The following is a 13,510-nucleotide window of genomic DNA, read 5'->3' as shown; positions in this document are numbered from 1 at the left end:
GTTTTGGGGCTAGTGACAGAAAGATGACATGATTCCATAGGTGGAATTCTTGCCTCCTGTGGGCCCAAACCATTTCTTGTAGTCTGGGCTCCCCTTCCCTCATCAACTTACTTGAATGAGGATCTGGTAAGAGGCAATTCCAGGAAGTAATTACGGTGTCCAATTTAAGAAAAAGAACGTAAAATGATAAATACAGAATCATGTACAAATGTGTGTGCTTATTTTTTTTAAGATTTTATTTATTTATTCATGAGAGACATAGAGAGAGGCAGAGACATAGGCAGAGGGAGAAGCAGGCTCCCTGCAGGGTGCCTGATGTGAAACTCAATCCCAAGACCCCAGGATCACAACCTGAGCCAAAGGCAGAAGCTCAACTGCTGAGCCGCCCAGGTGCCCCATATGTGTGTGCTTGTTTACAATGAGAAATCACAAAGAAATTATCTATAAAAATCTGAAAAATACCACCATTATTACAAAATCCAGCACATGACACTTTTATTAACTGGGTACCTAATACGCATCCAGAAAATATTTTTCTCCTTTTTTTTTTTTTGTAACCTGTATATTCTGATTGCTTTCTTACATAGCAATAATTTTGTAATCTCATTTTCTCTAGAAAGAATAGAATGTTAATTTGGTCTTTCCTCTAGCATGGTTAATTTTTTTTTTTTTAGTTTTGATAGTTTGTACTCATAAAACATTCAACTTCACTTATATATGTACCTTCTGTTTGCAGTACTATAGAAGAGCGTCTTACAAACACAGAAATTCTGATAAATTCTATTTCACACTGTTTCCATAAAAAATGTAGAGTACATTTATAATTTTATACGCTGCATTATATTCCTGAGAAAAATGAGAGATTAAAGAAACATGCCTGAGGTTACACAGCTGGCAGATTGCTGAGCTGGGATTCTATTTCTGACAGCTGGCATTCATTATGACTCACATTTTTACCCACCACTCCACACTACGCCTTCCAAACTAATACCCACACCTCTGACATCTTGATCAACTGTGAAGAGGGGACGGGAGAGAGAGGGGGACAAACTAGCACTTTCTCAATATTTGCTTTGTGTCAGGCTCTTCGGTTTGGCCCTTTGCTCATCTCATTTACTCCTCAAAGAAACTCCGAAAGGTCAGAGTCATTTCCCCCAACTTACAAATGAAGAAATTGATACTGAGAAGTTCAAAGTTACAACACAAATACAGAAGCAATTTTATGAGTCCTAAATCCACGTTCTTTCCATCGGACAAATGTGATTCCTTTAAGATGTAAGAGAAAAATGTGGAGTGTCTGGGATAAAACTGTAAACTAACTTATTTTCAACTTAGTTTCAACTCCAAACTGATTTATTTAACAAATACCCTTGCCGGTTCCCTGGGTTTTCATAAGTTGTAAACGGAATGGATCGAGGAAAGCACTCAGTATTTGTCACTCTAAACACTCCTTGATGATGGCTAACCTCATGCAGACCCACAGTGGCTCCTGGATGCGTGACAAACCCATGTTGGTGAGGAAGGGAAAGGAAGCATTGGAAATACATGGTTGTATACTTTCTATTTACAGTATACATGTATTTTTGCTTCATTTATACAATGCTTGGTGCCCAAAAAACATTTCCAGATGTCTCAAAATCATTTGGCTACTTCTTTTTTTCCATTTGGCTACTTTTCATCCCTAAAAACACCGATACATTATTCCCCCACATCTGTCCACAATACTAATAAAACCACAATACTAATAAAACCACGCATATTACTTTCTTGTTCTTGGGGAGGGGGAGGGGGTTGGGTTTTGGTGCAATTTATTACGGTGGGGGAAAGGCCTGCCTTCTTTTTTATTTTTTAGGGTTTTTGTATTGTGATAAAATATACATAATTTTAGCATTTTAAACATTTCTAAGCGTACACTACAGCAGCACTAAGTACCTTTACATTGTTGTGCAAAAGTCACTACTTTCCATCTCCAGAACATTGTCACGTTCCCAAACTGAAACCATGTAAACATTAAGCAATTAATGTTAACTTCCATTTCCCCTCCCTCCAGCCTCTGGCAACCACCACTCTACTTTCTATGAGTCTGACTTCTCAAGTACTCGGTTGTTAAACGGAATCATACAATATTTGTCCTTTCATATCTAGTTGATTGCTTATTTCACTAAGCCTAATGTTCTCAAAGTTCATGTACGTTATAGCATGTGTCAAAACTCTGTTCCCTTTTAAGGCTTGAATAGTATTTCATTATACGTAAATACCACATTTTGTTTATCTATCCATCTGTCGATAGACATTTCAGTAATGTTTCACCTTTTGTGAATCACGGTGCTGTGGACATTAATGTACAAATATCTGTTATATGATTTAAGATGAGTAAGTTAGCAGCATAAAACATTGAATTTGAAATCAATACCGGTAACGCCGACGTCTCCCCCAGTAGTCGGGTCTGAGTGGGGAGCTGGGAGGGAACACCTTCATAGTCCTGCCATGGCCATTGCTTGTCAGACATAAATCCTCATGTAGAAACTTTGCCCTGCATTACTCAGGGTTACCGGATCATAGCCATCATAGGCTTTTATGAATAATGAATAAAAGTCCTTGTGTGGATATACATCTTCTCTAGGGTAGATTCCTAGGAGTGGAATAGCTGGACCGTATTGTAATTCTACATTTAAGATTTAGGAGACTGACAAACGTTTACTAAGCACATGTAAAGTTAATTTTTTTCATCTGAAATGGGAAGACATCAGCCATTATTATTCAAATTTTTTAAGTCATTTATATCTCTCTTCTCTTTCTGGAATTCCCATTATCATACACTGGTTGCCTGGCGATACCTCACAGGTATCTGAGGATTTGTTCTTTATTTTTTTCTTTCTTTTATTCAGTTCAGATAAATTTATTGACTTATTTACCATCATGTTTTCTTATTCTTTCTTCTGCCATCTCATGTCTGCTGTTGAGCACCTTTAGTAAATTTTTCATTTTAGCTACTGTCTCTTTTTCAATTCCAGAATTTCCATTTGGTTCTTTTCTTAGTAACTTCTATCTTTTCATTTGGATCATTTATTACTTGAATCGATGTCCTCATACTTTCCTCTAGGGGTTCAAACATGTTTTCTCTTAGTTTTATAAGCTTATTTTTTTAAGATTTTATTTATTAATTCATGAGAAACACAGAGAGTCAGTCAGAGACATATAGGCAGAGGGAGAAGCAGGCTCCCTGCAAGGAGCTTGATCTCAGGACCCCAGGATCATGCCCTGAGCTGAAGGCAGACGCTCAACTGCTGAGCCACCCAGGTGTCCCTTATGAGTTTATTTTAATGACTACTTTGAAGTCTGTCTTCTCAGTCCAAAATCTGGGATCCAGAAAAAGATTCTGTTGACTAATGTTTTTCCTTGTGCATGGGTTACATTTTCCCATCTATTTGTGTCAAAATTTTGTTGAGAACTGTACCTTTCAGATAATATTTTATAACAAATCTGGATTATGATGCCCTTGATATGGATTTTTTCTAGTTTATTTTTGTCTTTATTTAGTGACATGCTTGGATTAACACTAGTGTTAATTAATAGAGTGTGTAAACAGAGTGCATCTGACCAGCAATGCGCAGACACTGAAGTCTCTGCTCGCTTTTTTTTCAAATATTGTTTTTAGTTTTTAAGTCTGGCTTCCCAATGTCACCTCTGGGTCATCACAGATTAGGGGTCAGCCAATGATTCATTATAGGTTGTGTTCAAATAGTTTGAGTTAATGGCCAATGAATCTGTGTGTGGGTTGAGAAATGTATTAATAATTCACATAATCTGTAAGTCGGCTGAGCCTTATCATATCACCTCTGCACAGGTACAAGGCATCAGGTTCAGCCAGACACATCTAAAATGTTAGGGCCCTCTCACCAGCATATGTGGCCTCATGCATATGCACAACTGTATAAACTTTCAGGGACACGCAGAGCTTATCATTGTTCACGATGGTGCTTTCTTCCTACATCTCCCTCTTAAATTTCTGGCTAGTCCACTTTCCATTGCCTTCCCCATCCAGGATTATAACACCAGACTAGCCATTATATTGGTCTTCCTTATTCATTTGCTACCATTTCCAACAATGCCCAAGGACATTTCCTTTCTACATGCTGCACTCCAACTGAGGCCAACCGACCCCCTCTGACAGCAAATCTTCAACTGCCCATAAAATATCATCCCTCCCCAGAGTAGATCACCTTTCCTTCAAAGCAATTATTAGCACTTTCTCTTTTGGATTGGTTAGAGAAAAATATTATTCATCCTTCAGGTGTGCTCCACCTTTACAAACTGAAGAACTGCATAACAAAGCAGGCATCTGTTGCCATAGTTCATTAAGTGCTCTCTCCCTGAGCAGCCCCGTGCAGGCTGGAAAGGAAGGAAGAGCAAAAACACCAGAGAAATATCAATCAAATCTTATTTCACTCCCCTGCATTTTATTCCCTCATTAGATTTTACCTCAGAACCAAAACAAAAACAAAAACAAGCAAAGGAAAAAAAAAACTTCCTGCCGCATTACTGTCTTACTGTTTTCTCCAGGCTGGATGCAAATGCAAGATTATCATTTTGTTGGCTGAAGGCCTTCAAAAGTAGCACTCTGAACCTAGTTCTCATTTCATCTTTCAGCTTGAACATCTTATTAGGAGAGGAAAATAATTGGTGGTATTTCTTTCAATAATAACAACCCAATCCCCTCTAGACTCCCAGGCTGGCCACCTACACTCCTGAGTGGACGTTCAAAAATTGTTTTCTACAGTGATAGCTACGTTCCCAGTAACCTTCTAATTGAAAACTGCAGGGATGCTCAATGATGCTGCTCTTTGAAATGCCTGTGCCGTCTCTACTGGGTTTTTATCAATCTCAAGGGTAGGTGTTCTCACTGGACAGAACTCACTAACCCTCATTTAATAAACAGAAGAAAAGAAGTCCAGAACCAAAAAAATATGTAGGCTACACTCCTGAAAATCATATATCAGCTCAGTCAACGCCTGGTTCTTAACTGAAGTTTGTTTTTCCTTTGAATCCAGAGAAAGCTAAGGATAGGTCTTTCTTGCATCATTCCTTCATACTTATCCATGTTGGGGTCCTAAGTGATGTTGGGTGACAAAGGAGAATGGGCCATCAGACAGAGCAGCAGGGGAAAGAAAGGGAAAAAAACAAACTTTAAGAGGAAAGAGGATTGTGTGTGGGGAAAAGACCTAGGAAACACCTAAATAGTTGTCTAAAAGTATTGATTTCTCCTCAACAATGCTTTTCTTGAAAGAATTGGGTTCAGACAGCAAAAATGGAAATCCTAGCTTGGTCTATTACCAGATGTATTTCTTGGTAAGTTTCTTTAAATCTTTTTGAACTTCAGTTTATAATTCTGTAAAATATGGACATGGATAGTACCATTCCTCTTTCTCCCACAGCACCTGGCATGAAAACACTGAAAATATTTTCCATTCTATTTTTGAAGAGAAGGAAGGGAGGAACCAAGCACTCTGCTTCTGCTTAATAAATTTGAGTGTATTTTGGTATGCATACTTTAAGCCTCTTCCAGACATTTCCAACCACAGATTTTCTACAAACTCTGTGCTGAAGACCTCAAACTAAATTGAGTGGAGAGTTATTTGCAGGTTCTTGTTTTAAAAAGTAGATTGGGAGGAGTGACATGAGCAAGACAGTGGGATAAGAAGCCCTACACCCTCCCTCCCTCAGAAACACTGATTTAATAACAACAAACCAACAAAATACCTTGGTGAGAAATGCAGAACCTAATTAAAAGGCTCCTGCACCATAAATGAGCATGAAGTCAACCCCATCAAAATCCAGCAGGTAATTACAGCACTATCCTTCCACTCTCATCAAGGTCCTATACAGATAAATATACAGACAAATATAGAAGCCTGTGATATTGTAAGGTAGATGAGTAAATGCCTTATCAATATATACAGAATATTATTAAAGCATAAAAAGTAATTTTAAATCTATGCTAATAGATATGCAATATAGGAAGAAGTAATTTGTGTCACCAATAACATAATACACAAAAATTATTTCAAAAGGATTGAAGACTTAATATGTAAGACCTAAAACTATTAAATTCCTAAAATAAAACATAGGGAAAGAGCTTCAGGATACCGAATTTGGTAATGACTTCTTGAATGGGACACCAAAAGCACAAGCAACAAAATAAAAACTAGACAGATGAGACCACATCAAATTCAGAAACTTCTTCATATCAAATATAATAATAATAATAGAGTGAAAAGATAACCTATAGTATGAGAGAAAAAAATTGCAAGTCATATATTTGATAGGGCTTAATATCCTGAATGTGTAAGAAACTTCTACAATTCAACAACAGAAGTTAATACCTGATGAAACAATGGGCAAAGAATTTGAATAGATCTTTCTCTGAAGATATACAAGTGACCAATAAGCACATGAAAAGATGTTCAATATCACTAATAGGGAATGTAAATCAAAACCACAATGAGACATCACCTTACATCCATCAGGAATGCCATTATCAAAAGAACTGAGAACAAGTATTGGCAAGGATCTGGAGAAGTTGGAACACTTGTGCACTGTTACCAGGAACACAGAATGGTGCGCTATTATGGAAAACAACATGGAGGTGTCTCAGAAAATTAAAACTAAAATTACCATATGACCCAGCAATTCCACTTCTGAGTATATATCCAAATGAACTCAAAGTAGGATCTTGAAGAGATATTTGCACATCCATGTTCATGACAGCATTATTCTCAATAGTCAAGAGGTGGAATAATCCAAATATCCATCGAGAGACAAACAGATAAAGAATATGGGGTTTTTACATACAACTGAATACTATGCAGTCTTTAAAAAAAAGGAAATCCTATCAGGCTTCAATATGGATTAACCTTGAGGATATTTATGCTAAGCGAATTAAGCCAGGTGCAGAAAAACAAATACTGTACAATCCCGCTCATATGAAATATCTAAAATAGTCAAAATCATAGAAACAGAAAACAGAAAGGTAGTTACCAAGGGAAGAGAGGGAAGGGAAGGTAGTGCTTGTGGATATAAAGTTTCAATGTTAAAAAATGAAAAAGTTCTAGAGATTTGTTGTGAATATGTGAATACACACAATTATATTTAACATTACTAAACTATGCACTTAAAAATGGCTGAGATGGTAAAATTAATGTCATGTATTGACACAACAACAAAAAATTAAAATTTTTAGAGTTAAATTTGTTAAGTTTTCATCTGAACGAGTTTGTTAGGTTGCTTTTCCTTGGGTAGTATTTTTTGGGAAAAAATATTTTAGTACAATAAAAAAAGTATTTAGATTCAATTTGCAGTTCAGCAAAATAAACCATTCCAATTCAGGGTCAGTCTGATTTGGATGGAAGATAGTCAATCTAACTAAAGACAGCCTGCGGCTATTCAGTGGGTTTATTCTGCTGACTTCAAGTACGATGGGGCTAAAAACACTATTGATCACAGCCCTGATTTCGTAAAAATGTCAGGGACATTTTACACTTTTCCTCTGAGGTATTAAATATCAGGCCTGCCATTAACCTGATTGTGATAACAGACACAATAAAGCCAACTGCAAAGTTAACATTAAAGAATATTTCTTCAAAGGTCATGTTGCAGCTGTAGAATATCAGAATGACCCTCTTTTTTGAGGGCTACTGATTTTTTACATAGGTGTCCCCAGCCCCACTCTGCAATTTCCACCTCACCATGATAGCCAACAATTCAGAGATGATTCCTGCTTCCTCTAACCCTTCCTAGAAATCATGTAACACCAGCACAAGTCTCAAAAATAAACAAATAAATAAAGTAAAACTATCCCTGCTCCTTCTGAACCAAGAGATACTTTCAGGACTCTACCTAGCACACCCTCCCTCATTGCATTAATAAGCCTATTTTGCTGGGCAAAAAAGTGACCCTGGTGGTCACTGGGCTGTCGAAATTTTTCACCTCGCTTGCAGGAAAAAAATGTTTCCGACATATCCAAAACCAGCAGACTTAGGCAGAGGGGTTTGTTCTTCCCCCAAAGTAAAGATAAATCTGAGATTTGCAAAGACCATTCCCATCTCCTGTTCTGGCTCACCATGGACCAGTGCACCAGAATTAGGAGAACAACTGGAAGCTGGGAACACCAGTATTTCCAACCTCCCACTGAAAACAGGTATGTGTCCTGGAGGTCTTTAAATCTGACACTTTCTCTGAATCCACAAACCACTGGCTTAGAGGATACTCAGAGTTTGGATTTGACTCTCATCTTCCATCTCCAGTCAAGACATATCTAATCATTCAAGGCCTTGCTAAAATCTCTCTTCAGACACACCTTCTCTGTTCACCTTTATAGACTATGAAACCTCTTCACAGACAACCTCTAATACATCTCTTATTTCTTTTTCTTCTTGGCACTTAACACTTTATATACCTTGTTCACTACTTTATTATAAATTATTTTCTTAATTTTCATAGTTTTCAATAGAGTTTCATGGGTTTTTTTAAGATTGATTGATTGATTTATGATAGACATAGAGAGAGAGAGAGAGAGAGAGAGAGAGGCAGAGACACAGGAGACAGGAGGAGGGAGAAGCAGGCTCCACGCCGGGAGGCCGACGTGGGACTCGATCCCAGGACCCCAGGATCGCGCCCTGGGCCAAAGGCAGGGGCCAAACCGCTGAGCCACCCAGGGATCCCCTGCCACCCAGGGATCACCTGGGTTTTTTAACTTTATAATCATGTCTCTTTTCTCCAATGTTCATTGTAAGTCATTCATTTCTTGTCCACACTGCATTAGCTGCTGCTCCAAAAAGAAAAAAAAAAAAAGATTAAAATAAGAGTAATGGTAGACTCCGGACTCCAATTTTGCTTTTTGGCTTTTGGGGTTTTCTTGGCAAGTTCAAATATAGTTATAACATCAAGGCATTTTAGTTCCATAAGGAACTTCAGTGGTCATAAAAACAGCTTCTCCTTATTTTGCAGAGACAAAGCCGTGGGCTGGAGTGTGGAAGCAATTTGAAAATGCCCTGATTTACTGGTGACTGAATGAATGAATGCCAGTTATGCTTGAATGGAAAAGGGAAGAGGGTGATAAAGTACTTTCTGAGTACTATTCAAGTCTAGCATTTTGCCTTTTCAAATTAATATTTTTTAAATAAAAAATATATATCATGTATATGGTCTACGCAAGCATAACCTGAAGAACCATGAATAGGTCACTTACATTAACAAATGGCAGTACTATTTAAGCTTTCACTGTGACACTTCCTGATCCCATTTTTCCCTAATTTCATCTTGTGAAAGAGGGGGTGTGTAACTATTCTGAACTTCGTATTCACCATTCCTCTATTTTTATTTGTATTTCTACCACTTACGAGTTCTTGAATTCACATCGATTTCTTACTGTATGTACTCATTAGCAATTTGCTTTTTTCAGCTTTTGATATTCATCACTTCATGTTGATTCCTAATGCTACTTCATTTTCACTGCTGTATAATATTCAACTGTGTGACAATGTCATCCTACCCTGTGGGGTATGTTAAACTTAGCTAGAGAACAGAGAACACCTGAATCAACAAAATATAATTATTTGCTCCTGGAGAGCCCCATGCAAAAAAAAAAAAAAGACTGTAACCTAATAAAAGTTCAGTATTACCTACAGGAAATTCTTGCAATTCATTCTATCCAGGCAAATCTGGAAAAACAACTCTTTTATAAGGACAAGAATTTGTTCATCTGGATACACGGTAAACTTATCAGAACACTGGCATTAAGGAAAAAAAAATACTGTATAGGGGCACCTGGGTGATCAGTCAGCTAAGCCTCTATCTAACTCTTGATTTCAGCTCAGGTCATGATCTTGGGGTGGCGAGATAGAGCCCCCCAGGCTTGGTGCTGGGCGGAGCCTACTTAAGATTCTCTCTCTCCCTCTCCCCCCCCCAAAACAACAACAAAACAAAACTTGTATTAACCCAAAAGAAGGCGGGAAAAGAGGGGGGAGAGGATTCAAGAACAGAGGGAACCAACAGAAAACACGCAGTAAGACAGGAAATTTGGATCCAGTCATACCGATGCCAGTATTGATTGTAAACTGCCTAAGCTCTGCAAGTAAAAGACAGAGACGGTCAAATAGGATAAAAACCAAGAACTGCCGGTCAGCCACAAAATGCGAACTTTCGCTATAAAGAATAGACAGGTGAGCAGTAAAAGGATGGGAAGAGATACGGTAGGAAAACGCCAAACCAAAGAGAACTAAATCCACAGGAGAGAAAATGACCTGGTGTCTCGCCGCTGCAGGGGCGCAGGTAACACAGCCGGGGGCGGGGGGGGGGTGCGGGGTCCCTTGCGAGGAGGACCCCGCAGGGCACGCGGGGCACCGACCACCGACCACGCGGGGGCCGCAGCAGCCTCAGGCCCCGGAGGAACGTCCCCCAGGACCCGGACCGCAGCCCCAGCTCTTCGGCCTTGCGGCGAGCCTGTCGTCGCCTCCGAGGACCTTCTGCGAAGCGCGAGGCCATCCCAGAGCGCGTTGGTGGGGGGGGGGGCCCTCGGGGCGGGAGGAAGATGCTGCGCTGGCCCGAGCCCCAGGGCAGGCGCCGCCTCCAGCCTGAGCCTCCCGCAAAGCCTCCCGCAAAGCCTCCCGCAAAGCCTGCCTCGGAGAGCGGCTAGGGGATGCTCAGCCCGCGAGCAACGGCGAGGACAAAGCGCTTCCCAGGCTCAGAGTCCCATCACCGCCCCCCGGGACCACGACCAGGTCCACGACTCGAGCCAGAGACGCAGCAGCAGCAGCAGCGCCTCGCCCAGCAGAGCCAAGACCCGCTGCGCAGGGCAGACGCGATGCGCATGCGCCTCATGCAGCTCGTCGGCCTCGTGCACCACGTGCGGCTCCCCTGGCGCGGAGAGCCCTGCGCATGCGCCTTGGCCCGCGCCAGCTGGAGGGGTGTGGTGCAGGACGCCGGGCCCCTGCGCTTTGGGGTGGGGGCGGGGAGTCCCGAGGGGGGGTCACCCTCCAGCTAGCCAGGGCAGAGGCTGATTCGGAAGGACACGTGGACCCCGGAAATGGAGAGAAGCTTGCAGGCCCGCAGCACCGTCGTGCGGCTGCCGGCGGCCCCGAGCCCACCGGCCCCAGGTGTGACGCTGCCGGTGGAGGAGGCGCGGGCCTCGCCGGGGATGCGCGCATGAGTGTCCCGGGGACCAGGTAAACCGGCTCGGATGCGGAGAAAACCTTCCGGAGCCCGACTGCCCGAGTCCAGAGCTTGGCTCACTGTAAGCTACCTTAGCTCCTTTCTGCCTCGCTTTCTCTGGCTTTAAAATGGGCGCATTAGTAGTTTTCCCCCAAAGGACCAACGGGAAGATTAAACGAGTGAATATGAGACGGGGTTAGTACTGATTCCAGTTTTTAGTGGCAACTGGCTTTGATATTACTACACCTTTTAAGAGTGTTTGCTGTTTTCAGCAAATAGCCTTTATGTGTTTAAGTGGCTGCCTTCTGTTGCTACTGGCCTTGTAGTTAATGCACAGTAGCTCTGCGATTTGTTGAATAGCTTTCCACATCTATTGTTTTCCTTTAGTTTGTTGTTGTAATGAAATATGTGGACAAAGCTCCTATTTCTGAAGCCCTTGCATTACTAAAATTAATCCCATTTGTTTATATCATAATTTTATAAATGAATAGCTGGATTCAGACTTCTAATGGATTTATTTGAAATATTTGCTTCTATATTTGTAATAGGAATTCATCTTATTTTCTTTTGTGTGCCATCTTTAAAATACTTTATACTGTGAACTGGGAACTTTCATCTTTCTCTGCGGACTAGAATTATTGAAAATAACATGGGAATTATGTGTTGTGTGAATTTAGATTAAACTCAGTGAAACCATCTGAACCTGCCACCAGATTTGGCTAAGGTTATTGGGCTGTTCAAATCTTCTCATTTTGGGTCAAATGAGGTATTGTATGTTTTGATGACAAGTAACCAGTTTCAGATTTCCCAAATTTATTATGGTGAGTTTGTACAAGTTGCATTCATATAAATCTTTAAGCTTATCTGTTTTTTTAAGATTATATTTCATTATTGACATTGTACATTCATTTTCTATGTTTATTAGGTGGGCTAGGGTTTTCCCTTTTTACTGTAGTCTTTTTAAAGAATAAAATGTATATTTTTGTGTCATATAACGTAGAACACATAGCATATTACAGAAAGTTAAGGAACAGTATCTTAAGACAAAAGTTCATTTCCCTCTCATGTAAAAGAGGTCCAGAAGTGTGCGGCTTGGGACTGATGTGTTAGCACCCTGGCATCATCAGGGGCCCAGACTTACCTTCATGCTCCAATTCCCAACACCTGGCTTCCATCCTTATGATCCTTATTATTCACAATAACTACTGACACTCTAATGATCAGATTCATGTTTCTGCCAGCAGCAAGTGGAAGAAAGGCATGATAAAAGGATCAAATTGCCAATGATTCAGCACCTCCCCCCCTTCTTAGCCTTCCCAGAAGTTCCTCACCATACTTTTGTATACACATCTGCCAGAACTTAGTCATAGAGCCACAACATGATGCGAGGGAGGGCTAGGAGTGCAGCCTGAGTGGCTCTCCATCAGGAAAAAAAAAAAAAAAAGTCAAAATTCTATTGCTGTGTGAGAGGATAGGAACATATATTGGATAGAACTGAAAGCATCTGTTCTAGCATCATGTATACATACTATCAAACATTTCTGCTTTTCACTTCTACTTAAAATTTTCATATCTTTCATCTGAGTTCATTTTTCTTCCTAATTGTTATTGGTTGATTTTGAGACTCATCTTTTAAGTCCTGAGGTCAAATAGTTTGTGGGCTTTTTGTCTTTTTTACAAAATTATGAGAAAACATTTGAGAATACAAGTTTGAAATCCTGTCTTCTGACACCTCATTTGCTAGATCTTAATCCCTTACCTGTGGGATAAATGTTTATGGAATTGCCCAAAGACAGCTGGAACTAGGAGCCTTAGATTTTAGGGTTTATGTTCTTTGAACATATATTCCCTGAGATGGGTGGTTATGTGACATATTAAATCTCTCTGAAGTACATAGTCTTTCATATTATAATTCACTTAACAAATTGCCTATTGTCAGATGTTTAGTGGTCTCCAATTCAGGATTGTAAGTATTTCTGTATCTGCCATCCTTATGATATATTTTTGACATCTCTTGTAATTATTTCTATGAGATTAATTTCTAAACGTGGAATTCACTGTAAAAAATGTAAAGTCTGATACCTATCAGAAAAACAACTTACTGGTTTGATGGTCTTCTGCTCTCCAAGAAGTTTTCCAGAAAACATAAAATTGCTTTCTCTCACACACTTTTGGTGAGAGCATAACCTGCTAAAGCTGATTTAGATAGCAATCTGGTAATATCAGCCAAAATTTAAATAGGCATAGTCACTGATGCAGCAAGTCCTCTTCTAGGAGTCCCACTGAATTGCTTTTTTTTAAG

At 40.0% G+C, this 13,510-nt stretch overlaps 1 protein-coding gene across 1 annotated transcript in view; it reads right to left on the bottom strand.

The window, feature by feature from the left end:
- LOC121500959 (cuticle collagen 34-like) overlaps nucleotides 1–10,542 on the bottom strand; it is a 164,138-nt gene extending 153,596 nt beyond the window's left edge. The window contains exons 1-2 of the mRNA XM_041773047.1: nucleotides 10,413–10,542; nucleotides 10,094–10,203 (exon numbers count right to left, since the gene is read on the bottom strand). Of these exons, the coding sequence (XP_041628981.1) occupies nucleotides 10,094–10,203; nucleotides 10,413–10,542 (240 nt within the window). The remainder of the gene's footprint in view (nucleotides 1–10,093; nucleotides 10,204–10,412) is intronic.
- Between the last annotated feature and the right edge of the window lie 2,968 nt (nucleotides 10,543–13,510).

The sequence above is a fragment of the Vulpes lagopus genome, chromosome 10, assembly GCF_018345385.1.
Source record: "Vulpes lagopus strain Blue_001 chromosome 10, ASM1834538v1, whole genome shotgun sequence".
Classification (NCBI taxonomy): Eukaryota; Metazoa; Chordata; class Mammalia; order Carnivora; family Canidae; genus Vulpes; species Vulpes lagopus.
The sequence above is the reverse complement of the archived record's forward strand: the minus strand, read 5'-3'. Positions and strand labels throughout refer to the sequence as shown.